Source organism: Myotis yumanensis, unplaced genomic scaffold, assembly GCF_028538775.1.
Source record: "Myotis yumanensis isolate MYYU_CA2020_CCGP unplaced genomic scaffold, mMyoYum1.0.hap1 SCAF_1, whole genome shotgun sequence".
Lineage (NCBI taxonomy): Eukaryota > Metazoa > Chordata > Mammalia > Chiroptera > Vespertilionidae > Myotis > Myotis yumanensis.
The window spans coordinates 141,450,880-141,477,390 of record NW_027223752.1 but is presented as its reverse complement, the minus strand read 5'-3'; the positions used below and the strand labels follow the sequence as shown (position 1 = coordinate 141,477,390).

At 41.9% G+C, this 26,511-nt stretch overlaps 1 protein-coding gene across 3 annotated transcripts in view; it reads right to left on the bottom strand.

The window, feature by feature from the left end:
* CACNB2 (calcium voltage-gated channel auxiliary subunit beta 2) overlaps positions 1–26,038 on the bottom strand; it is a 359,416-nt gene extending 333,378 nt beyond the window's left edge. For 2 of the 3 annotated variants that reach the window (XM_070432451.1, XM_070432470.1), the window contains exons 1-2: positions 25,675–26,038; positions 17,050–17,142 (exon numbers count right to left, since the gene is read on the bottom strand). In XM_070432451.1, the coding sequence (XP_070288552.1) occupies positions 17,050–17,142; positions 25,675–25,797 (216 nt within the window). In that variant the 5' untranslated portion in view covers positions 25,798–26,038. Of the gene's footprint in view, positions 1–17,049; positions 17,143–25,279; positions 25,360–25,674 lie in introns of those variants that run through there. The other variant, XM_070432461.1, reaches the window with a different exon arrangement.
* Between the last annotated feature and the right edge of the window lie 473 nt (positions 26,039–26,511).

Genomic DNA, 26,511 nt, shown 5'->3' with positions numbered 1-26,511 from the left:
TGGATATAAAACAGTCCGAACACCTCACAATTTAGCAAATGAATCTTCCTTTCCCCAGAATTAACATTCCAAGCAAAACTTATCTTTACTACTTATAAAATAAAATCAAAACCTTAATATGTTAATTTCCTCCAATTATTAAGATTCTAAAACATCTTAATAATTCCCCTAAAATGGTCTGGCTGGTATGGCTTAGTGGTTGAGCATTGATCCATGAACCAGGAGGTCACAGTTCAATTCCCCATCAGGGCACATGCCTGGGTTGTGAGCTTGATCCCCAGTTGGGGGCATGCAGGGAGCAGCCGATTGACGATTCTTTTTTATCACTGATGTTTTGCTCTCTCTCTCTCTCCCTTTCCCTTCCTCTCTCTGAAATTAAAAAAAAAATTCCACAATCCCCCTAAGATGTCTAGAATTGTGATACAATGTGACAATACTATATTCAAGCTAAAAAAAATATCATTGTCAAGAACGTAAGTTATTGGTTTCTATAACAAATGTTAACTCCCTGTCCTGCCTCTAACACATCAGTCCTGCTCAAATGTTATTAACACCGTAACAGTCAGATTTAACTAGTCTTCTCGTCCCTAAAAGGGCTCTTTCAAAACACACACACACACACACACACACACACACACATATAACACACACACACACACACACACACAAAAACACATTCTAATTTTGTATTGGCAATCTGGGATGGTTTTACCACAAAGAATAATATTTAATCATTTTAAAAATATAAAGGCAGCACACATGGCCATGAATACATATTTCTATACACATAAATAAATGTATTCATTCATTCCCAGGGACATGTTTTCACAGACCCATTCATCCCTATTAGGAACTGACCTGCTACTAGATAGGAAAGGACACAGTGCAATCTGAGAAAGGCTTAGCGGTTCCAATGACTAATTCTCTCACCTGTACCTGGGGATGGTGTCTTCCTAAGCCATTTCTAGGAATCTAAGAGCTCAGAAGTCAACAGGTTTCATTCACCTCTAAGGTAGACCTCAGTTCTTTTTTTCACCACCCAACATCTACTCACTCTTCCTCTGGTACCAGCCCTCTGATAGTTCCCCTACACCAAGCATTTCAAACTCGCGGCCCATGGGCCATGTGCAGCCCACAACGGATATGTTTGTGGCCCAGCCAATGTAACGGTAAGAAACATTTTAATAAAAATTTCGTAACTTAACTTTTACAATATCCTGTTATACATAATGATTAATAATGAACTATAATGTTCGCTAATGGCTGATTACTATAATCATGTTGCATTCACTTCCCCAACGTGCAGGCACGCCATTTCTCTCCATTAACACTAGCAGCGGATATTTTAGCAGCCGATTGCCACGTCATTAGTTTTGTACTGACTTGTTTGGTGTGCGCAACAGGAAATATTTTGCTTTTGGAGAATAAGAAAAATAGGTTTATTTGCATTATACTTATTAATTTGTGTAGTTATTCAGTGTCTGGTAACTTAGTGTTCAAGAAAAAATATTAATTTTTATTAAAGTGTTCTATTATTTTAGGTTAATGATTACTCATTGATTTCAGCCCTTTGTATTCAGCATGTCTCTATCAAAATAAACCTACGTTTCTATGAAAATTGAAGCTTTGGGGGTTTTTTCGGCCCACATAAACTTAAACCTTGTTTATTTGGCCCGTGTTAGGCTTTGAGATTGACATGCTTGCCCTACACAGTCATTACTTTTCTTATTTTTCGACCATGTGCCTGATGTAGAAGTGACTTTCTCCCACCTCCAGAGTGAGCTCATGGCTTACGTCTCATCAGTGAACTGCAGGCCACCAGCCCGAGTTACTAGTTCATGGCTGTGCAGGCATTCATATGGAGTCAATGAGATGTAATGCAACACGAGCTTGCAAGGATATAGACCTAAAGCTGTTGGGAACCTTCTTGCCACCACCTGGAGCTGAGAATGAGGCAAACATGACAGAGAGTCGTCATGGCCAGAGATGGAAAGAAACCAGTTGCCTGCTGACCTGTGAGCCATTCTGGTCACTGATACTCGGGCTTTACAGTTAAGTGAGCCCCCAGATTTCCTCTTTCCTGAAGCCAGCCTGAGTCATGTCTGCAACCTCCCGTAACCAAATTCTAGCTGATATGCCCTGCTTTCCTCCTTTTACTTTCTTTCTTTATCTTAAGATCAGCATAGGGAAACTGGAGCAGTGATATGAGAAGTGGGAAGGTTAATTCCAAAAATGTGATCAATAAGGAGTCAAACTGTGACCTACGAAGTGACTGTGGGGGACAGAGCGTGAGTGGGGCTGGAAGAGGGCATAGAGGGGATAAATGGTGATAGAAAAAATAAAATAAGTATACATTTTTTAGAAATGTAAATTTTCCCAATAAAAGTTAATCTACACTATGTAGTATAAAATAGCTAACTTATAAAATATAAGCATTTGATCAAAAGCCTCAAAGTGACTGAGTAAAGTACTCTAAATTGAAGTTGAATTCAAGAACTTTATTCAGAAGACAGCATTTTTATCATACATGTTTGGTACATGTATACATTGTGAAATGATCATCACTAATCCCATACATTTTATGTTTAAATGTAAAAAGATCTGGGGAGTAGAATCATGATCCTGATTGATTCAGATTTGAACTGCCTTGACTTTTTGTTGTTGTTGTTAATCCTCACCCAAGGATATAATATTTTTCCGTTGAATTTTAGAGAGTGTGGCAGGGAGGGAGGAAGAGAGAGAGAGAGAAAGAAACATCAGTGTGAGAGAGACACAACGATTGGTTGCCTCCTGTATGTGCCCGGACCACAGAGGGAATTGAACCTGCAACCCAGATATGTGTCCTTGACTGGGGAACAAACCCGTGACCCTTCAGTTCATAGGCCAACAATCTAACCACTGAGCAACACTGGCCAGGGCAAGAACTGCCTTGATTTTTAAGATTTGTCACCATTAATTTATAATAGAAATACTTATGACCTTAAGAATAATGTTAAATTACATGTTATCTCAAAAGTAATCCATTGAAAAAATGTGTATACACTTATACACATATATGTATATAAATAGGATGAATTTCTATGTAGAGCCTCATTTTTTAATTAGACAACTTTCCAAACAGATAACTTTTGATCTAAAAATCTAAAATAAAATACAACATTTTTGACCCACAAACCCACAAGTCTTCAAAGCACAGAAATATAAATATCTATGGTCAATCTCAGACCTGAAGGGAAGTAAAAAGGCATATGGCATTTGTTAGTAAACATACTGTCCTTTAAAATGCCCCGCACTGGGAGAGCGAGCTCGGAAAGGAAACCCTTACTGGTATTTGTTGAGATAGAGAACATCCTGAAGAGCTCCTTCAGAACCTGGCAGAGAAGAGGTCCTGACGAGAAAAGCCAGGTGACACCCGGGTACCATCGGGGGCACAGGCACAGTGACATTGTTCAGACTTCAGCGTCAGACACTGACGCTTGTTTGGCCTCTTCTCCCACCTGCCCAGTCACCAGCCACTGGGGAGGGAGCATGACGTTTTCCATCTCTCCTCCTGCCTGGGCACAGGACCAGTGCTCTCGCCTGACACATCTCCTCCCAATGTCTTCTCAAACATTTCTCCCTGTCCGTCAATATCCAGCTCAGACACAGCCTCATTTGTGACTGTCTCTCCATTTCCCCAGGACTGAAGCAAGCAGTCCCTTCCCTGTGGAGTCACCACATTGTCCACTCACCTCTATTACACAACTCCTACCAGGGGGGGCTTTAAAGCACGAACACATTTAATACTTTAATATGTCAATCTATGCAACTTGTTTTTAATTGAGATGTAATTGACATACGGCATTATATTTGTTTTAGGTATACAACCTAATGATTTGGTACATGTATACACTGTGAAATGATCATCGCAATAACATTCATCACCATACACAGTTACTAAACTTTTCTTTCTGATGAGAACTCCTAAGATTTTTCTCTTAGCAAATTTCAAATAGACAACACAGTATTGTGGACTGTAGTCACCATGTTGTACATTACATCCCCAGGACTGACTTATTTATCTTAGACCTGAAAAGAACCTTGCTATTTTATTTTCTATCTGGCCCAGTGCCTGGCAAAGGCACTCCACATGTTGGTGAATAAATGAGCAAATGAGGATCTGTCAAGAGAACTTAATGCAAACAAAGTCTAGCAAAGTCAGAAAGTACATGTGCACTTGGCCTGTGTCCAGGGTGGTTTTCATATGCACACAAACAAATGGTCAGAGAAACTATTTCATAATAGACACCTTTCAAACCCTGAATCCAGAGCACTTTTCTGCTTTGAACAAAAAAGAATAAACACTGACTCTGGCTGGTGTTTCCCAGTAATTAGAGCATCAGCCCGCGCACTGTAGGGTTGGAGGTTTGATTCCTGGTCAAGGTCATGTACCTGGGTTGCAGGCTCACTCCCTGACCCTGCTCCCCCTGTCTGGTGGGGGTGGAAAGAAAGCAGTAGATGTGTCTCTCTCACTTCGATGTTTCTCTCTCTCCACCCACCGCCCCCCCCATCTCCCACTCTCTCTGAAAAGCAATGGAAAAAATATTCTCAGGTGAGGGTTAAAAAAAAAAAGACTAAACACTGATGTGTGGTCCTGAAACAACTGTGTTGGAAAATCAAGGCTACATGCAACCTTATTTTTAAAATCATTAAAATAAGTTTATTACATTCATATTATATGTCACATATTCAGGATGCTGGCGCTTCCTTTATTAACTGTAATAGAGACAAACTGTGGAAAATGCTAGTGAAACTGTTTTGACCTGTTTTATAAGAATATTATAAACATCCCCCCAAAGCCCATTAGCATGCAGAGTTGTCTAACACATACTAAGCAATTCTTCTTCTAAAAGAGGGTAATTAGGTAGGGTAAAGGGCGGTGTGCCTTGGTAACCAAATAACCTCATTTTCTCAAACAACTGTTCCCTCTCAAACAAATGGCCTGAGGCAGAGGGAGAATGGCTGATTTTCAACTTATATGACCACTAATGACTACTTCACTCAAGGGCAAACAGTGGTTAGTCAGCAGCACCAGTTCAAAGGGGTTTGCATAAATTTACTGAAAAAGCCACACACTGACATTAAGATAAGCAGCTGTTTAGGGCTATAAACCCTCTCACCTCCTGCAACTTCACATCTGTGAGAAAAACCTACTTATATTGAGTTTGTACATGGTTTTATTTTGTCTGCTAAGAAAAAATCTTAAAGGATTTTTTTCCCCAAAGCACAGGTCTGTAAGAAAGAGGCTGTAGAAAACATCAGCTGTTGCCTCCGATTTCGCTCTATCAGGCCTTTCCGGTCCTGGAACATCGAAGAAGGCCAGGCAGGGCCACCTGAGGAGTCTCTGAGGGTGTGGAATGACTCCTGTGCCGTCTGTGAGGCAGACATTTACCGAGCACCCCTTTAACCCTGCCTGGGTCCTGGTCTTTATCTAACCTGCCTTCTGCCCACTCCCATCCCCTCTCACTTCCTCCTGCCCCAAACTACTCACTTTAAAATATTTCAAGTCTGTAGAAAGACTGGTACAAGGAACAACTGTATAGCCTTCCGTTATTCACTGTGAGCGCCTTTCTCCTGATTCCTTGATGGTGCTGGAGCCCTGCCTGAGGCCAGCTCCGCTCTTGGGACCCAGCACTTTACCCAGCTTTTGCCAGACTCCTGCTCAGCTGGCGGGACTCCGTGTACCATAACCCCCGTCACAGTCGCTGGCTTTGGCCAAGTGACCCAGAGCCACCACACCACCTTCCTCAGATTTTGAGCATCGCTGTTGTCTGAAGTCTCTCCTTGCCTAACGAACACGTAACCATTCCCAAACATATCAGTTTGGTCCAATAAATACTAAGTACTTTAGTACGTGTATGAACTTGGGCAAATGAATTAACCTACCTAGGCTTCCATTCAACACCTAGTAAGGGGGGATCCTAACAGCACCTACCCCAGTGGGTTGTGTTAAGGATGAAATAAAGTGCTTACCAGAGTGGCTGGCACACTGTCAGAATTCAATTAACGTTAGGTATCACTATTGTGTGTGTTCAAATACGTCCTTTGACGATGACTGAGTTTCCCACAAGCTGGCCCAGCTGTGCGAGCATTCAAACCTCCCCTCGCCCAGGGTGCTGCATCAGCGCTACTCCTGGCACAGAGAGCCCTGTGGTCTGGTGCCTTCTGCGCCTCCAACCTCATCTCCCAACCACCTCGCAGTACACCCTGGTTCCACACACAGGCTCCTCACCATCCTAGAAATACACTGTGTACTTCCAGTTCTAATTTTTAAATTATTCTTAATTTATTTACATTTATAATTAAAACATTTAAAATTTAAAATTATTCCTAGAATAAATGCTCAGTTACTCTCTATTCTTACTATTCAGCATAAAACCATAAAACATCACTTCCTCAGGGCCGGCACAGAACTTTCTTTGCTCCTGTACTAAAACTCACATGTCCCTCACAAATGGCTGTTCATATGTCAGTAAGTCATGCCTTGCTTTACAACTTCCCTAGTTGCTGCTTCCTATCTAATTGTTTCTTTATGACCCAGTCTGATCCTCTGATCCCTTCCAGGTAATAGTGCTCAATCATGAGCAAGCATTAGAATGCCTTAGGAATTGTTCCCAAAATGCACATGTCCAGCCCTCTGATGCTAACAGCACACTTAACTGTCCAATCTTTAATAGAGATTGCTACTGGACTCCTTAAACACATGCTGCTTAGTACAGGAATGTTACTTGCAATTACTCCTTGGAAAGAGTAATCAACGTTCTTCTGTATGATCCTCACCTTGGTGCACCAGCATCATCATCACATAAATCAGCAAGAGATGACACATGGCATTTGACTCTCACTCTCCACTCCCACCCCCCACCAAGTAGCTAATACAGAGCAGGGTATTGGGATCCACCCGCTGGGTTTTCTCCTAGCTACAGCTCTCCTTGTAATTGTCAAGGAGAAAGATTAAGTGAGAATCCTAATTCCACATCCTTTTTTGGTATTAAAATTCTATAAGCTTAAAGTAGTAACTTTAGAACTCAATAGAGTTAATAGTTCACTATGAGAAATGAAAGTATAAAATTTATTTTTAAATACCAGCTTAAATCTCGATAAATACTGAAAGACACTGATTTAGCCCTACCAGTTTGGCTCAGTGGATAGAGTGTCGGCCTGCGGACTGAACGGTCCCAGGTTCGATTCCGGTCAAGGGCATGTACCTTGGTTGTGGGCACATCCCTAGGAGGGAGTGTGCAGGAGGCAGCTGATCGATGTTTCTCTCTCACTGATGTTTCTAACTCTCTATCCCTCTCCCTTCCTCTCTGTAAAAAATCAATAAAATATATTTTTTTAAAAAAGAAAGACACTGATTTAGGCTTATAATTAATTTTAAAAATATAGTTGTCTTTAAATATAAGAGGGAAAAAGGTGAAAGGAAAAGCTGAAAGTCACCGAATACAAACACACACACATATGCACAAATGTGTGTGTGTGTACTCATAGCTGCCATGAAGGTAAGTAGATATGCATCAGTTCACAGTTATTTACCTATCAGAAAAATTATGCTAAAGTGAAAACCAAATCCTGGGTTATACTGGTAAATTTAATCTATAAAACCCCAAGCCTTTTAAACATTTTATGAAACTCTGCCATGTCCTAAGGTATAAGTTATGAAGACCTTAAAAGGAGATTTTATACTTTGGAGACACTGGATAATCTAAATAGATTTTTTTATTATAAAGAAGATTAAAGCAGGCTCATAATTAAGACATTACTCTAATTTATTAGGTTGATTACAAAAATACATAAAGTTATTCCATTTCTTTATGAATTATATTGACACATGAGGAAGTGCATCTTTTTATTTTAATATTCTGGCAAAAGATAGTTTTCTGTCTTTTTGCTATATGCCAGTGTTTCAGTTGAATGTTTTTTAGTGTAAGTCTATCTTCACGTTAAATATTTACAATATAAGAAAAAAATTGTATACAAATCTAATTATAACAGAGTCACCATCTGTTATGGGTTGAATTGTGTCTCCCCTCCCCACCACCATCAAATTCATAGGTTGAAGTCCTAACCCTCCATACTTCAACTCAGAATGTAACTTTATTTGAAGACAGGGTATTTATAGAGTCAATTAAATTAAATTAGGTCATTAAGATGGGCCCTAAACCCATATGACTGATGTCCTTATAGAAAGGGGGAAATTGTCCACAGACACACAGCAGAGAAAACTCATATGAACGTGAAGATGGCCAACTGCAAGCCAAGGAGAGCCGTGGAATAGACCTTCCCTCACAGCCTCAAGACAGATCCTCCTTCCTTCACTTGCTACAACTTGATTTCAGACTGTCAGCCTCTTGAACTGTGGGCCAATAAATTTCTGTTGTTTAAGTTACCCAGTTTGTGGTACTTTGCTTTGATGGCTCTAGCTATCGAAAAAAATCATCTGTTATTTATTTAATGTGGTTAGCCTCTTTGGGGTTCTGGGGGTTGTTTAAAAAAATATAAAACAATTGGCTATTTTTCAATTTTCAGATATAGCACCTAAACCAAGGAGAAATCAACAAATCTGTCCATGGGAGTAAACATCCAAACTGAAGTAAACGTCAAGGTCACATTTATAGGGAAAAAAGGCCCTGTGCTCAGAGAAAATACTACATTTTAAAAAATACATTTTTATTGATTTCAGCGAAGAAGCAAGAGAGAGAGAGAGAGAGAGAGAGAAACATCAATGATGAGAGAGAATCATTAATTGGCTGCCTCCTGCACACCCCATAACCTAGGCATGTGCCTTGACCAGGAATCGAACTGTGACTTCTTGGTTCACAGTTCAATGTTCAACCACTGAGCCACTACTTTCTAAAAAAGAAATACTGGTGTGGTCACAATGACTGGCCTCTCAGAGAGGATGGAGAGAAGAAAGCTGAGTCAAAGCAGTGTCCTTGTCAGAGGTCCAAATAATTAAGCTGTCCCCTGGGCTCTCCCGTCACCAGGAGAAGCTAGAACTTTTCTACACATATTGAGGCCACAAGGAAATGTGAAGGGAGATGTGAAGCCCTAAGCCAAGATAATTCTCTAAAACTTGATGACAGTTTGGAGGGATGACACAGATGGTGAGATGGTGGTAGGGGACAGAGACTTCCTGAAGAGCTTTAACTACATTTTCTCTATTATGAGTCAATGGAAGACTCTACAGAGCTTCTCCCCTCCTCCTGTGATCATCTTCCTGTGTTTTCCCTCCTTCTTCCTCCAACTGTAAAATAAGCAGATGGTGAGAGGAAGCATGATAAGATCGGGGGCGGGGATGGGGGACTCAGATGTTTTTCTCAACCTCAGGTCTTTGTAATAAACACACATGCTTGGTCACAAATGTGGAATAATGATGAGATAACAGTGGAATACTTCCTTGTTGAACTGAACTATAGCCAATATTTTTGAGACATAAGCCAACATCTCTAAAAAGACTTCTTTAGCATCTGATAATCATCAGACATAAAGACTTCCAGTAAACAAAGCAATAAGGAGAGAAACTGACATTATTTACATCTATAAAGGACAAAATAGGGAAGAAAGAACTATTCCTCAGTTGGACCAGACTACCACTCAGGTACCAGGCCAGGAAGACCTGAGACACATGAATAACTAACCTTGAGCTAAGTAACTGATCTTCAGCGGCACTCCTAAAAGTTTAGGATTCAACTGAAACATATACTTTTTGTAAATTCAGTATTTAATGAAACTCCATTTCATTAGTAATATGATTGCTCCATATTAGGCCACTTTCAAACTTTTAATTAATCTAGTGGGGCTAATTCAGTCTATAACTTCTAAGACTTTGCATGGATTGGCCAAAGAGAACATGAATAATAATAGGAGACAATGGGGCATAAGTGGAAAGTATATAATAATTTGAAATACACCTTGGAGTCCAAGAAACTAAAAACACCTGCACAAATAATTCTGAGTTTTAAAATGCTATGTTTATATCAGTGGAAAAAGATATGCAAAGATAAAAATGATCATAATAATTAGAGACTCTAATCAAACCTAGTTTATAAGGTAGCTGTTTCAATACATGAAAACAATCTGGGAATGAGGAAGATTTCATATATAATCATGGCCCTGTTCTCCCACAAATATATATATTAATATATTAAATATACATAAATATATTAAAATATTATATCAATATATTAAATATATTAAAATATATATTAATATGTGTATATTTTTTAAAACACTGTGAAGCTAATAACACATTGAAGTACAAAATCTAACTTTTAATACTTTCTAAAGTACATATGTCTCTTAAAACAAAAACTTTCCTAGTGTGATATAGGGTTATACTATAGAAACAACAAGGGGCTTCTTTACTGAAAACCTCAATATTTTTATATTGATATATTTAATAAGAGTTCTTAAGAGGTCTCAGAACAAGGTCTACCATTCACAAAATCTAAGTGAATGCCTAATAAGATAGAAAGACATTTATAGGAAATCACAGTGGCAATAAATCTACCGCATTATTATTTATAGTTGTGTTTGTGATGAATACAGCATTGCAAGGCAACAAGCCAGTATTTAAGGGCTGAAAGATTTATCCAACCTTAAACATATCAGTCTACACAGGCCTGGAGTCTGTAATCATTATCGCAGTTTAATCTGTCTTTGCAAAACAAAACTGAAAAATAGACTGTGTGTCTATGTGATTAATCATTCGCATTTAAAGCCAAATTGAACTAATAAAAGGTCCAAAAAGGCAGCACCAAGAACATGGTACTGGAAAACGATGGAATTTGTTTAGAATACTATGTTCTGAAAGTGTCATGCAACCTTCTGTTAAGTATTTCGTTCATTCCATTCTGTCGTCTCACTTTGTATTCTGGAAGCCCTCAGAAGCAACAGGGTTATTTCATTACAACCACAACATGTGTTGGTGAGCAAAATATCCAGAGCAGTTGCTGAGGAGTCTCCTGTGAACCCCCCAAAATAATGGCACTTGAAAATTCCCCAAAGAATTATTGATTCCTAAGGCTCAACTTTCTGTGCAAAAGACACCAGGGTACAACAGGGAGACCCATAAAAATTATCTAGGGAAACAGCCTGTGAGTCCTGGCCATATATGGCAGAGCATAGAGTAGCCCTCAGATAACAGTATACTCTGATTGGAAGCTGCCATGCTGTGGAATCACCAACGCAGAGCAAACTGGCCGTCATCTCATTAGCATTTGGTGTTCACCTTAGGAATGCTGCCAGGTACATAAATGTAGCCAGGGAGAACACATATATGTCTTTAAGAAAATGAAGAAACTTTAAAAAATTAAAACAGCGAGGGGAAGGGAGGGGAGGGGAGGGGAGGGGAGGGGAGGGGAAGGGAGGGGAGGGGAGGGGAGGGGAGGGGATGGGAGGGGAGGGGATGGGAGGGGAGGGGAGGGGAGGGGAAGGGAGGGGAGGGGAGGGGAGGGGAGGGGAAGGGAGGGGAGGGGAGGGGAGGGGAGGGGAGGGGAAGGGAGGGGAGGGGAGGGGAGGGGAGGGGAGGGGAAGGGAGGGGAGAGGAGGGGAGGGGAGGGGAGGGGAGGGGAGGGGAGGGGAGGAGAGGAGAGGAGAGGAGAGGAGAGGAGAGGAGAGGAGGGGAGGGGAGGGGAGGGGAAGGGAGGGGAGGGGAGGGGAGGGGAGGGGAGAGGAGAGGAGTAAGCAGGCTGATTAAACAGTTACAAATACCCCCTTTCCACCCTCCTCAAGCTGCTTTAACTTTGATGACTAGTACTTATTTACAGATGTACATAGCTTTCCCTGACCTTGGCAGTATCAAAGAATTTATACAGTTAGCGGTTCTTGCACAATCTCTAGAAAAGAACAGCACGCATGTTCTATCCTTCGGTGCTAGGCAGACCTTATTACGCCTGTCCACCAATTTTTTTGTCCAGTAAATCAATTTACTTGATTAGGTTCTGGTGCTAAAATAAACTGGTTCCCCTCCTTCTCTCCTTACCTACTTTTCAGACAACAGATGTCAGGAATTCTTTTCTCTTTTTTAAAATTTATTTTTAATGAAGTGGGAGGAAAGAGCTAACTCATATGAAAACTTAATTATCTTAATAGATTATAAACTTATGCATGGAATTAAATGCAAAGGGTTTTAAGAATGGTTGCTTTTGTCTGGCAAGTGTGTCTCAGTGGTTGAGTGTTGACCTATGAACCAGATCACTGTTCGATTAGGTCGGGGCACATGCCCAGGTTGCAGTCTCCATCCCCAGTAGGGGGCGTGCAGGAGGCAGCCAATTAATGATTCTCATCATTGATGTTCTCATCATTGATGTTTTTTTTATCTCTCTCCCTCTCCCTTCCTCTCTGAAATCAATAAAAATATATTTTTAAAAGAGAGTGGTTGCTTTTCCAGGTTTATTATTATGATAAATGAAGGTCTCTTATTGATATATCTGTTCATAACACAGAGCCAGAGTACAGAGTTTATATATAAGGATCTAAGACAACCTCAATATCTTAATTATCTCAATGATAATTCCATGGTCACCTTTTAGTACATAACTTATTTGAACAATAATCTTCATTAATTCTACCTAGGGTGCCTAAAAGTCATGTTTAACACTTTCTGCCCCTTAATAACTTAATATGCTGAAGTTGGATGCTGAATGTGCGCCTGACTTTACCCAGATTCACAGAGGATGGTTCACAGTCTATCAGCCTCTGTTGCATTTCAAAACCAACCAGTGTGGTGTTGCAGGTGATTCAGGGAACACAGATATATACACCACATGTGGACTTGAGTTCACATCCAAGTGGGGAAGAAAAAAAAAAGACTTTCAGGATTAAAAAAAAGAGTGTGTTTCTCTGACTTTTGTGGGAGAAAGAAAAAAAATAAAGACTCTCTCAATTCTTTTGATTGCCAATAAGAGTGGCACAGTATGCTGGGATGGTGACGCAACTTCTGATGAAAGCAGTAAAGGAATGTTTGATGCTGGGGTGTGTGTGTGTGTGTATGTGTGTGTGTGTGTGAGAGAGAGAGAGAGAGAGAGAGAGAGAGAGAGAGAGAGAGATTTTTCTTTTGGTTTGTTTTTAAATCATGAGGCCAAGGGAACATTTACAGTGCTAAAAACATCCTCACCTTTCTCTAAAGAAGAAAGTCAAAGGAAGACTAACTTTGTATGCATGCATCCTAAAAACACTGGTAGGAGTCTTCCTCCAAGTCTTCCTTAGCTCGCTGGTTTGAACACGAATGCAGAGCAGTGCAGGCACACCTTGTCTTATTGTGCTTTGCTCTGCTGTGCCTCACAGATGTTGTGTTTCTTACATATTGAAGGCAAGACCCTCCACCGGAACAAAACAGTACAACTTGCTTTATTGCGGTGGTGCAGTGGTCTGGGCCTGAACCCGCAGTATCTCCGGGATGTACCTGCATACTGACACAAATTACTTGTTTAACAAAACATCTGCTTATGATAAAAAGAAAATACTTAAAAGGGGTTCTTTCCAATTCCTTCATATAACATATGCTTCTTGTTATTATCTACTGTGCATTTCTGCAAATAACTCTGATTAAACTATAATCTATTAAATATTTAGCTGTGCCAATGGTAGTTGTTGCCTATTTTTAAACAGTAGCAAAATATAAATGCCATTTTAAAAAATATATTTTATTGATTTTTTAGAGAGGAAGGGAGAGGGATAGAGAGTTAGAAACAATGATGAGAGAAAAATATCGATCAGCTGCCTCCTGCACACTGCCTACTGGGGATGTGCCCACAACCAAGATACATGCCATTGACCAGAATCGAACCTGGGACCCTTCAGTCTGCAGGCTGACGCTCTATCCACTGAGCAAAACTGGTTAGGGCATGAATGCCATTTTAACAGAACTGATATTCAATTACCAAAGTAAAATGCAGTATTGAACTCAGCCAAAGACACTGGTTTTCCTTCTGTGATAGAAGCAGGAAGGCACTTCAGGGTTCCTGATGCCTGTGTCCCCATTACCCAACATTCATGCCATGGCAAACACCTCATTCTACTGAGAGTCAAAGAGATGGGCCTTTAGGATAACGGTGTGTGTGCTTTTGTCTTCCTACATGCTCACATATGTTTTGGCAATATACACCTAAATTTACATTAAGTAATTTAACAGCTCTCTTTGTTAATTATTTCAAGCACAGTGTCTCACATACATCACCAAGAACGCATATCAAAAGAAAGTTATTATGAGGGAAAATACATTCCAGTTCATTTAAATGCAGTGTGGCAGACCCTTCCAGCCTTTTGAATTAAGTTCTCAAAACTCCATGAAAGGAGAATTCACATTGAGACAACTGGAAAAAGGGGTATGGAGACTGATTTTAAATGACATTTTTTACAGAGCTAAAATGAGCAATAATGAGCTCTATACTCTTCATTCCTATTTTCAATATCTTGCTCTCTTGAAACACAGCAGTTTTGCTTTCCATGCAATTTCAACAAGCTGCTTGTCATTTTGCGTGGCTTAGCTACAGCAACGCCACACAAAACGACAAGCAGCTTACTTGTTTCTGCTTCAGGTCCTCTGATGTTCAGCCCTGAGAGGATGACTCAGAGTTGTGTATTCTAGCTCTCCAGGTTCAATCTCTTTGCCCCAGGGGCAGAATAAATATGGAAAAGGACTTAGGTAACGTTCCTTTAACAGACTCACCTAAGCTAAGTCACCACCTCCCCTGGCCCTTCTCTTGTGCTCAGGACCAAATGCAGAATTCTGCCCACGATGGCATCAGGCCGATGCACACACCTTCGGCTCATCTCGCGTCCTTCTCAGCGCCACCGGAACTTGGCTCCAGGCTGGGCCTCGCTTGGCTTCAACTTCCTCTTTCTTTCTAAATGTTTCTTAGCAAAAACAAGCCCTGCTCCTTCTTAACTAACTCCTTTTCTAAAAACTGAAACAATTCCCCGTTGGCACAGACTGGAACCAAAACGTTGCCAGTTGCCTGTAAATCATTCAGACATACCTTTGGTGACCCTGATGTTGCAAGCAGGAACTGGTGGCCGAAGAGGGATCATCTCCGTCTGCGTAAGGAGGCAGCAACCAGCCAAGGACAGAAGCCCCACGGATATAGCAGGTGAGCAAGTTTAAGCCTAATGGCTGATAACCAACCGTGGGGAGAACCGTGGGGAAGGGACACAGGAAGCACAAGGGGAAAGTGGCCTTCCTTCCAAAAGAAATGGAGCAGTTTTTCCAGGTGACGACCACTATTTGGGGAGCGAGCTGTCACTGACATGAGATTATTGATGAGCACACCAACCAGAACTGGCGTTCTTCCTTTAGTAATTAAAGTCCTTTCTGTTACCATAGATATAAGTTTCAGGGGACAATTCCAACTGCTTAGCAGGAATACACCACATGTTTATCTGAAATAAAGGCTACATCTCCAAGGGCAGTTTAAATCACGTCACAACAATATCTCATGTTCTATTTAACCTTAGTAGCCTCAACCATATCAAGACCAAGAACAAATTTCTCTTTTATAATCCAAATGCCAAGTGGGAAGCAGAAGACAACTCAAGCTAAAGAAACACCAGTATCCCAACTTCATAGGTGGTATCATGGATGCTCACTGCCTGCCCCATCCCTGAAAAAAAAAAAAAAACCACCTCCAAAACCTGCAATCCTTTCTGCTAGAGTTCACTCCTCCTGTTAGGAAGAAATCCTTTGTAAGGAATTTTACATTTGTCTTTTCCCAACTTGCAGGAAAGAGTGTAATTATTAGTCTCACTTAAAATTTAAGTATTTTAATTATGACAAAAACAGCACACTTTTCACTTCAACTAAAAGTAAATACAATAATACCATACAAATCTTAAGGATACTAGTTGCAGGAACCATGCCAGACGCCGAAAGCCAAGGTCTTGTTGCTAGTACACTGGAGTGGCCAAGGCCACTTTGAACATGGGAATCTTAATCAGAATGTTCAAAGCTAAGATACCATAAGCAGGTGCAAGGTCACAGCGATCTCACAGTATACTGCGCACACGTGCCTTGCTGTAGCCAAAATGATTGCTATAACTATTGGCACGAAGCCCCTTTTGTCTAAGTAGTATAATACGTCACTGACCAGCCAGTGTAGAATGCTGCTGCGATGGGAAGGAGGAAAGGCTGGAGAGAGGGGAGAGGCCAGAGAGGCAAGAATGGAGAGCTCATGAAATAAGCCAGTCAATGAAGGAAAAATACCACATGATCTCACACATTCATGGATAATAGAGACCATTATAAACTTTTGAACAATAATAGATACAGAGGCAGAGCTGCCTCAAACAGATTGTCAAACTGCATCGGGAAGGCCGGGGAGGATTGGGGGGCAGGAGGGAGGTGGGTAAGAGATTAACTGAAGGACTTGTATGCATGCATGTAAGCATAACCAATGGACATAGCGGGGTAGGGGAGGCCAGGGGATTGTCAAGGGCGGGGGAAAAAAGGACACATATGTAATACCCTTTGTAATACTTTAAGCAATAAAAAAATTTAAAAAAAAAAGAATGGAGAGCTCAGGTGCCGCTATGATGTGAGGCAGTGAGTCTAGGGGCAGTGTGTGGCTGCTCAGATAATAACTTTGGGTACAGAAGATATTGCTGCTTTTATGGGAAAGATGTACTTGTTATCAGCTGGTGTGCAGGTGCCTGTTTTATAGGCTGCTTAAAGAACTGTTTTGTCTAATGGCAATGGCCACTGGCTTCCACAATAAAGACGCATTCTTATACACCCACAACTTCTCATGGCCTCTCTGTCTACCACCCGGCATCCAAGAAGGTCCAGCCCCTGGCAGAGGGGCTCAGCCCTGACAGTTAGTGCAATGGGCAGGGTTTGAGAAGGAACCTGCCCTGACAATTGGCATAGTTGTTAGTAGGATTCGGAAGAATATTTAGAACTCAGAACAGCTGTGCTCTTGCTGCTCTGACAACAGTATAAAGCCAGCCTTAAAGAAAACAAAATTCATTTAAATATACTTCTCCAAACCATGAATTTAAGAGCTCCCTTACCTGACGAACAAAACTATTTGAGGTAGTGTCAGATGACGTGCTCCCATCGGATCCTTTAAATCTGTTTTTCCTTCTAGCTCCTTTTCCATATGACTAAAAAAAAAGAGAAAAATGAGATTACTGTTAGACCCTCTCACAGGAACCTAGGCCTAGGTCTAGAAAATGTCAAAGACCAAAACACATAATGACTTGCCATCATGTGAACATCATTGAAAAGTTATTATTGGAGGAATCACAAATCACTGAATATATAGGGAAGAAAATTGTTTAGACAAGGACAATAACTGGTGAATTAAACAATTTATGCCGTTAGCATATCGGCTGTCAAGAGGCAAAAGCCACTAAAGATGAAGCCTTTAAAAATAAGTAATTAAGTGCAGGAAGGCCTGGGGCAGCAGTAGTAACTGGGAGAGGAAAGGCAACTTGTCAAAACTCTCAGAGAGCAAGAAAGCAATAGATTCATGCATAATGCAATGTTGCTGCGAGCAGTGCCCAGCATCCACTTTTCTGCTTCTTTTCATGCTTTAATTGATAATTCCATAGGGACTCTTTTATTGGAGTGGTACTTGCAAGAAATGCATATGGTGGCTGAAGAACATTCTGCAATATGAATTCTGATTGCCTTTAAATTTATATATGTAGGTCTACATGAAGTATGAATGAAGCATGGTGTTGTTCCTAATACTCTTCTCTGGTTGTAGAGATGTTGAAATAGCTATATATGTGCTAGTGAAGCACATGAAATTAAAATACTTTATAAAATGTTCTGGCCCATGGTTGTAATGTTTGAATGCGATGTGAAAGTTTTGCTTTTTAATTACTTAGTGATTTTCTGGAAAAGGCAAGAAAAATAAATTTTATGAAATAATAGTAATGAAAAATTAAGTATATAAGAACAGGACATTAAGGTAGGACAATTTGTTTCAATAACAAGATTCGGCCAAACACAGACATATACAAATGAACTTGCTTTTACTACTCTATCTACAGTTTACACTGAGAGCACTAAGAATAAACTATGCATCAATCTATGTTTAATTCTAGGCACAGATAGTTATTGTGAATACTGAACATTAAGATATAAGTGAAAAATAGCTCATCACAGATCAAGTTACGTTAAATACTGAACATTAAGATATAAGTGAAAAATAGCTCACCACTGAGCTTTACAGTCACATGCACATAGGTTGGGATCTTTGAATATATTTCCTAACCTGTCCAAGCATTAGTCTTCTCTGCCTTAAAATGGGGACAGTATTACTTACCTGACAGTTATTTTAAATATTAAATGAAATAACATATTTTATAGCATTTAGTATAATACTGGAACATATAATATATTTTTAAAAAACCTAATACCCACATTAGGGCTGGAAGGATGGGGGGAAATTGGGCTAAAATATATAATACGGTTTGAATGATTAGGCTCACAGAGATCTCATTAGATTATCAGAATTTACAAAATTTACTTTTTCAAAATGACCATGTTCTGGTTTTGAAAATCCTGCTTTGTTATATTTTACATATTCATATGGTTTTCATTAAAATGGAAATATGAACCATAATATACGTAGCACTTAGGCAAGCTGAAATCCATTACAGTACAAACATTTGTGTTATGAGTAATTTAGATGCATTTGCAATCAGAGAGAGGGTGGTATAATCTTAAAGCAAAAATCTTTCTTAAATATATTTGTTCTCTTCCAAGTATCTAAGGGATTTATATAATACAAATGTGTTTCCATGGCATTTAATTAACTCTCAACTTCATAAAAGGAAAGATCATCTAGGCTGGGCTTTCATAATGTATTATACAAGGTTCTCCTCACTTAGCAGCTTATTCTTCTTACTTGTGTAAACATTATTCAGTAAACTGTTGAAAAATAACATTCTTTCAACAATGTTCTTCCTTTTCCAATTATTATGTAAAGGTTTGGACAGAAGTGTCTTCCAAGGCCTAAGAATGTTAAAATAAAGTATGAAAATTTCCTTAAAATTAAAAAATGTACATTATTCCTTTGAAAAAATACATATGACCTAGCAAGCATTTTTGAACCTAACATATGTCTTTGGGGGTGGGGAGGATGAATATATGATAAATATACTATTTTTTCCCCGAGGAGCATAAATTATCTTTGAGAGCTAAGATCAAATATAATCCCATCCCATTATCATGTGGCCTTCCAGTACCATGTTGAATTGGGTGAAAAGAGCGTCTTTGAAATTCTATGGTCATATGTTTCAGACTTTTCATGATAAATACACTTTACTAGTCAGCTGCTTCGGTGTGTAAGCCTTTTCATGGCTGTTCACAATTGCACAACAGGCACTGTGAGACCACAGCGTATTTAAGACACTCAGTCACAGGGGAGGCTGCAGTTCTCTGCAAGAAATCAAGTGCATTTTTAAAAACCACATTAATTTTTCTAGGCCCCTGGGGATACTGTTCATAAACAGTATTTCAGGTGTATTTAGCTACCCATGTAATGTATTTACATTGGATTATCACAAATTTCAATGGTACGAATATACAGTTTGCACACTAAAAGAAAAAGGCCATGGTATACTGAGTCATTCGCAAACTAGTGATAGTTTTTAGAAAGATAGCATCCTTCAATTACATTTATGAAAGATGATTTATTCAAATTATTAACTTGTTCATGCCCTAACAGTGTTATAGCAAATTTCTATTCATTATAGATCACATTTATCAAAAGCCCAAATAAATAGATATGCTTAATTATACCTCTATTTTGCTCTTTTACTAATTTCAGTAGTAATTTCTGGTCTATACCTCCTTTTTTATTTTTAACTGTAGAGTGACTATTCAGTGACTGGTTATTTTTTATGATAATATCAGGATTTGGAAAAAAGAATTGAAGCATCATCTGGAATACAAGTGAATGTTTCTGGTATTGACATGGTTCGATGGTCCATGTTTATGTGCTGTAAAAATGTTAGTGAAAATTTATACAGCCATTAAAAAATGAAGTTTTTTTTAATCCAAAGCATATTTAAAGTTAGGTCCATCTTACTGAAATGATTTGTGTTTTTAGTTAATCTAAATCTTTGAAAATAAGGATTAGAATGGAACATCTGAAGAAAACATTTTTAAAGTAAAGGCCAAATCTCCCCTAAATGGAAAATGACAGGAAAGAAGTATAGTTTTCTTAGTTAAGGGGCTATTTCAAGTGCAGCTACTTTCATGACCAATGTTTTTTGGTGGGTTTTTTTTTTAGTATTTTTTAGCAATACCAATATATGAACACCTGATATACAGGTAACAATCAGATCACCCAGGTTTCAAGAAGTAAACGGGAAAGAGAAAGGGGTTTGGCCAGAGTGCAGGGTGTAACCCATAATACTCTCTCTCCCCGACACATGCAGACCCCTATGGCTTTCTTGGAACACAGTCTAAAAAGTCAGTAATTTTCATTCATTGCTTATTAGTTATATGCAGCTCAATAAAAATAAATTGTCACCATAGCAAAAAAGCAAAAAAGAAAACCGTATCTTTAAATTTCTTTACTTCTCCTAAAATATCAACTAAGCCAGCAGTTCTCAACCTGTGGGTTGCGACCCCTTTGGGGGGTCGAACGACCCTTTCACAGGGGTCGCCTCAATACATCCTGCATATCAGATATTTACATTACGATTCATAACAGTAGCAAAATTACAGTTATGAAGTAGCAACGAAAATAATTTTATGGTTGGGGGTCACCACAACATGAGGAACTGTATTAAAGGGTCTCGGCATTAGGAAGGTTGAGAACCACTGAACTAAGCTAAGATTTCAGAAACTAAAAAAATAAAAATAAAATTTCACCAGTACATAAATGATGTACTAAAAAGATATCCAACATTCATCATGTAAATGAATGTCTTTGTTGATACTAAATACTTTTAAAACTAAACTGGAGTCTCAAAATCAGCAACTAAATGCTCACATTTCTATAAGCAATTGAAATCAAATTTCTGTATGACCAACATAGACAGCAGTAGTTAATGGTACAAGTTGCCTATTAAGTGGAGATTTCAGCACAGCTGTACACAAAAAGTTGGCCTGGCAGCGCCTGGGGGTGGCTTTGAGAAGGATGTCGCTTCTGTGTTTGATGGATATGGTAACAATTCTCCTACCTGTGCATAATGCTGAGGCCCAAAACTGGTTTTATCCCTCTCGGTTAGCATTCTTTGATAGTTATCCCTTTGAACTGACGACTGTCCTCATCTTACGGTCCATAGCAAACAAAGCCAAAACTATCCATAGAGGAATCAGACATGAAATCTCATTTACCAATAGCTTAGTATCAATGACGTTGTTAGATCCTTTGCTAGGAGAGAAGTTTAACTCCCTAGAACGAGGGAAACACAAGTTGTTTTCTATATGGATCAGTTTACACAAAAGCATAAAGGAATCAGGAGGCAGCATAGGTAGAGCTCTTTTTAGGGCCTGGCAGGTAGAAAAGGGAAGAGGGGCCAGGTCAGGAAACAGAGAAATGCCCAGTGGAGAGGTGCAGGGGCAGGGAGGGTGGGAGCAGGCCAGGGCCCAATCTTGCCCTCGTCACGATCTACCTCCAGCCAAGCTTGGAAAGAACTCTAAGGCAGACTCAATGACTGAAGTGGTATCACAATTCATCTTAACTCCCTGTAATTGTGAAAGTAAGTATACTATTTGCAGGATATAGATATGTCTCACAGTTACAAAATTAAAGAGTGCCACCACGCCCTACAGGGTTAACAGATTTTGCTCAGTCTTCCTTGAAAAGACCAAGGCTACATTCTGTATAATTCAAAAGAATTAAATGCAGCAACAGGTAAACTAAGTCTTTACATAAAAAGAAAAACATGAAACTACAAAATCAACTAAACCTCCAATCACCCAAACAGTCAGATATTATATTTCACATTTTAAAACACACTCAGAAAGTCTGATCGGCATGCTTCTAAATCTCGCCCTTGCAACAGCAGAACAAAAATGCCATTCAAGAGAAAACTGGCTGGGCTTAGGAGTGAAGGCTTTAGCAAAACATAAAACACAGGACCCATGACCATTATATTTGGAGACTGCAAAAGACTGTTAGACCTCAGAATGTTTCTGGAAAACGGTATTGACCTGGTTCAAGAGCCCCAGGAGAATGGCGGCTGCTCCAGCTCCTTGAATCAGGATGTTGCCATTACCGGCCTGCATTACTACAACATGCTTGAAAAGCATCTGGCCAACTCCGCTGGGGTGGACCCAGCTGGGTTCTGTTGCTAGGAGCAAAACAAACAGGCCCTCTGGTTACTGTCTGTTCATTTTCAGGTGTGACTGGAGGTGCCAGCTACAATCTCTTTGAGGCCTAACGTGCTGAGCTACTACTCTGGTTTCTCCTCTACTTCCTCCTCCATAGCCATCCAATTCTCAATCCCTTTCAGGTACTGCCCGTCCACCCAGCCTGCTTACAGGATTTATTCAACTCTCTGGAGAATTATCATTCTTTAGAATAATGCTGTCCAATAGAAATATAACACAAGCCGTCCAACAGAAATATAATACATGCCACATGGGTACTTGCAATGTTCTAGCAGCCACATTAAAAAGTAAATGTCAACAGGTGAAATTAGTTGTAATAATGTACTTTATTTCATTCAACATATACAAAATATTATCATTGCAACGTGTAACCAATATAAAAATCATTAACAAGATGTTGAATGGTCCTTATTTTATATTAAATCTCTAAAGTCCGGTGTGTATTTTCCATGTATGGCACGTCTCAGTTCTGAGGAGCCACAGTTCAAGTGCTAGGAAATCACATGTGGCCAGGGGCTACTGTAGTGGACAGCACAGATTTGGGGCTTGGGAGGGGGAGTCCCTAAATTAGCACCTCGACTTTGAAGGTCGACTGCAGCCAAGTGTGCAGTGAAATGGCAACAAGTTACCTAAAAAGCGATGCCATTTGCTTACATCAGAACCTTCAAGGACTTGCAGTTAGACTGCCACTCCATCTATCCGTTTTGTTTGTGCTGGAGGGAGGGGGGTTGGAATTTATGGAGCTGCCCATTCTTCAAGGAGGATTACTGCCATAAAAACAGAATAAGAGCAGAGTGTGTGGCTCTACATATCTTGCTTTGCTCATACAGGACTTGCAATATAACCTAGAGGTGAAATAGAAAGGATTCTTAAAAACAACGATGGCTTCGAGGTGCCATTGGTAAAGAAAATTCCCTTTCTGAGTAGAATGACAATTACTTGGTGTCACGAAAAGGGGGGTGCTCCTGAGACAGCTCTTTTCCTCCCTCCCTTACTGCTGGCCTGTCTAGAGAGATGGAAGAGATGCCTTTGCCAACTCCTCACAGCCCTATGATGCCATGATTTATTAGATAGAAAATAAACAAAGGCAGTGTTTCCCTCAGATAATGGATGTGCTATGGACACAATTCCAGGAAAACTGCTTTCATTTTTGCAAGGTAGAGAAAGCAAGGAGATGGATGCTGGTGAAGCTGAATACTGATACCTCTTACCTGCATATAATATCCATTCCTTCCTTTCTCCTCCCTCTCACGTATCTATGCAATTGCTTGCCAGTTACTGTGGATTGAGTCTTTGCAATGTCTCGTGCATAGATCTGTCATTTCCATTATCCTTTCCTTTCTTTTGTTTAGCCTAGTACTTCTTGTCCAAACTGTTCTATCAATCTCCCTACGGGTAGCCCCACCTCTGGACCCCTCAGACTCAAAATTATCTTCTAGGACCTTCCCAGGTGACTCTTTGGAATGAGCTATTACATGGCTCCGTCCCTGAGTCCCATCCATGGCTCTTTATTATTTAATACACTGCAGGTTTCAAAGCCTCTAAAATGTGGGCTCCAATTGCCTTGTCAGTCTTATGCCTAAGTCTGCCCTATCTGTAACTTTCCACACTCTTTTCAAACTAGGGATTATAAATGTCTGCTTTAAGGCTTCTAAGTTCTGCAACTTTGCTTCCTATATAGTTAGTTCCCTACCTTCTCTCTGAAAATTCCTGTTGAAATCTAACCCGCCCGCGAAGTCTCTTCTCAAAGGCCATCTCTTCTATGACGTCCTTATTGGTTATTCCAAGTGGAGTATTTGCGAGCTTTAGTGCTGGGCAACCACAGAAGATGCAGGCTTCTCTTATAGTCCCATGCCATACTCGCCACACATCTGTCATACTTGCAGCTACTAGGATGTCACTTATTTTGAAGGCAGAAATTTGCATCTGAATTATTTCCACATTGCAGCTATACAAGAAATATTTGTTGACTTGCTTTTTAAACTATCTGTTTAGCTAGATAAATCTCTACATAAATGAGTATCTCTTATCTGAATGCAGTCACGCTTTCTATCAGCCCTAACTTTGATCTTCAGAAATTCAGGAACTCTATTTTTATCAGGAGAATAAAAACTTAAAAAAAAAAATCCTTGAAGGGAGATCAAAGAGAAAAGAAGGTCTGACAGTTCTTTACTCTATCAATATTCAAGACCTTCCTCCTGGAATCTGTCCTGGAGGGCTCTGAGAACATTTCTCACTCTCATCTGACCTGTAAGTGACAGGATAAAACCAGGAGTCTGGAACAAAGACTCCGGTCCTCTGGCTGAGGCTAGGTGTTCATGCAGGTGGTTAGTTACACGTGCCCACTCTGGACAGCCAAACAGCCCTCGCATCACCGGCCCAGCGGCCCGCAGCTAGGAGTCTTAAGTCATTTCCCTGCTGGGATAGAAGTTGAGAGACTCCTCACCGCTGAGATCTGGAGGTGTCTGTAATCCACACCATACCTGCCAAGCCTTACGTAAAAGCCACCTTCTCGGTACCCAACGCCTACAACTGACATCTCCTATTTCACAACAGCAGCAGCACACCGGAATTTTCCCAGAAACCACGAATGCTCATCGGAGAAAGAGGTGGTCCTCAAACTCTCTAACACATCTAACATTTCGGGGGGGTGGGGGATGGAAACATAAAAACTTTCACGGCCCCAGCTCTCTCTCTTCTTAAAGGAAAGGAACGAGGGGTCTGGGCAAACCCGGGCACAGGCGGAGAGGGGAGCCGAGCTGTCAGGCAGCACAGCGCCCCAGGTGAGGAGGGCGAGGGGGCTGCGCCCGGGAGTCCGGGGCCCACTCCCACCGCGCCACCCGCCCCGCTCCCTCCCAGCGCAGAGCTCGCCCCGCAGGGCCGGCGTGGGAGCCGGAGCCTCGGGAAGCGGGGCCCCTCCCGCCCACCCGGACTCACGATCTTGAGCAGGTCCAGTCCGCTCGCCTGGTTCATGTCTCCCCCATGTGCCTCTCCCGGGAAGGGGCGAGGAGGGCAGACCTGAGCGGCCCGGGGGCTGCCTGGGGAGACCGGGAGGTCCCCCCCGCCCCTTCCCACTGGTTTTTCGTCAGCCAAGAAAAAAATGGAAGCCGGGGAAGAGCCGGGGCCAGGCGAACAGGGGGTAGGGTCACCGGCGCCAGGAAAGGAGAGCGGGTGGCACAGGGCGAGGGAAGAAGGAGGAGGGGGCGGCGGGGACCCAGGCAGGAGGGAGCGGCGCGGCGAGGGCTCCCGGGGGAGGAGGCGCGGACGGTCGGAGCTCCGCGCCCGGCGGCTCACAAAGGAAGGCGAAGGCGAAGGCGCGGCGCTGTCGCTACCTGTGCCGCCGCCGCTCCGAGCGCCCCCGCGGGCGCCGCGCTCTCCAGCACGTCCATCCGGAGCTCCTGCGCCACCGCCGCCGCCGCCGAGGGAGGCGACTTGGACATGTCGCGCTGGACCATTGGCGAAAAGTCGGCTCCGGCAGCCTCCTCCGGCCGCTCGCGGCGGGTCCCCTCCTCCCTCCCCGCCGCCCGGGGCTGGCGCCGCGCTCGCTCGCCCGCCGGCCGTCAGCGCGCGGGACGGGGCTGGGCCATCGGGAAGAGCGACGCGCGGGGGAGCCGGGAGGTGGCGGCGGAGAGGGGCGCCTCCGCCATCGGCCGGGCCGGGCTGAGCGCGCCCAGAGCGGCGGCGCGGGGACCGTCCTCGCCAAGAGGGAGGGCGCGGGCGGGCGGAGAGCGGCCCAGGGGGAGGCGCGTCGGAAAGCGAGAGTGACACGGCGGCGAGAGGCAGAAAGTTCCCCGCGGGAGGCGCGGCCGCGTGGGTCCGGCTCGGCCGCTGCGCGTCGCCATGGCACGCGCGCTGGAAAGTTTTCAAAGCCACGAAAGCGAGGCCTGGCACCCGGCAGCCGCCTTCCTCGGACGTCCGGGCTCCCCTCCCTGGGCTCCCAAACCGCCTCCCGGGGACCCCGCGAGCCTGCGGGAGGGAACAGGTCCCCGCACAGACCCGGAGGCTCTGTTCCTAAAGCGAATGTCAGAGATCCGTGAAGGCCTCGGGCGGCCCGGAGTCCAATGTTCACAAAGAACATCACCGGCCAGCAGTGGAAGGTGCTTGGGGATGGCGGTACCGGGAGGCAGGAGAAGCCCGCGCTGCTGACCTGAGGCTCGCGGGGCCCCTGC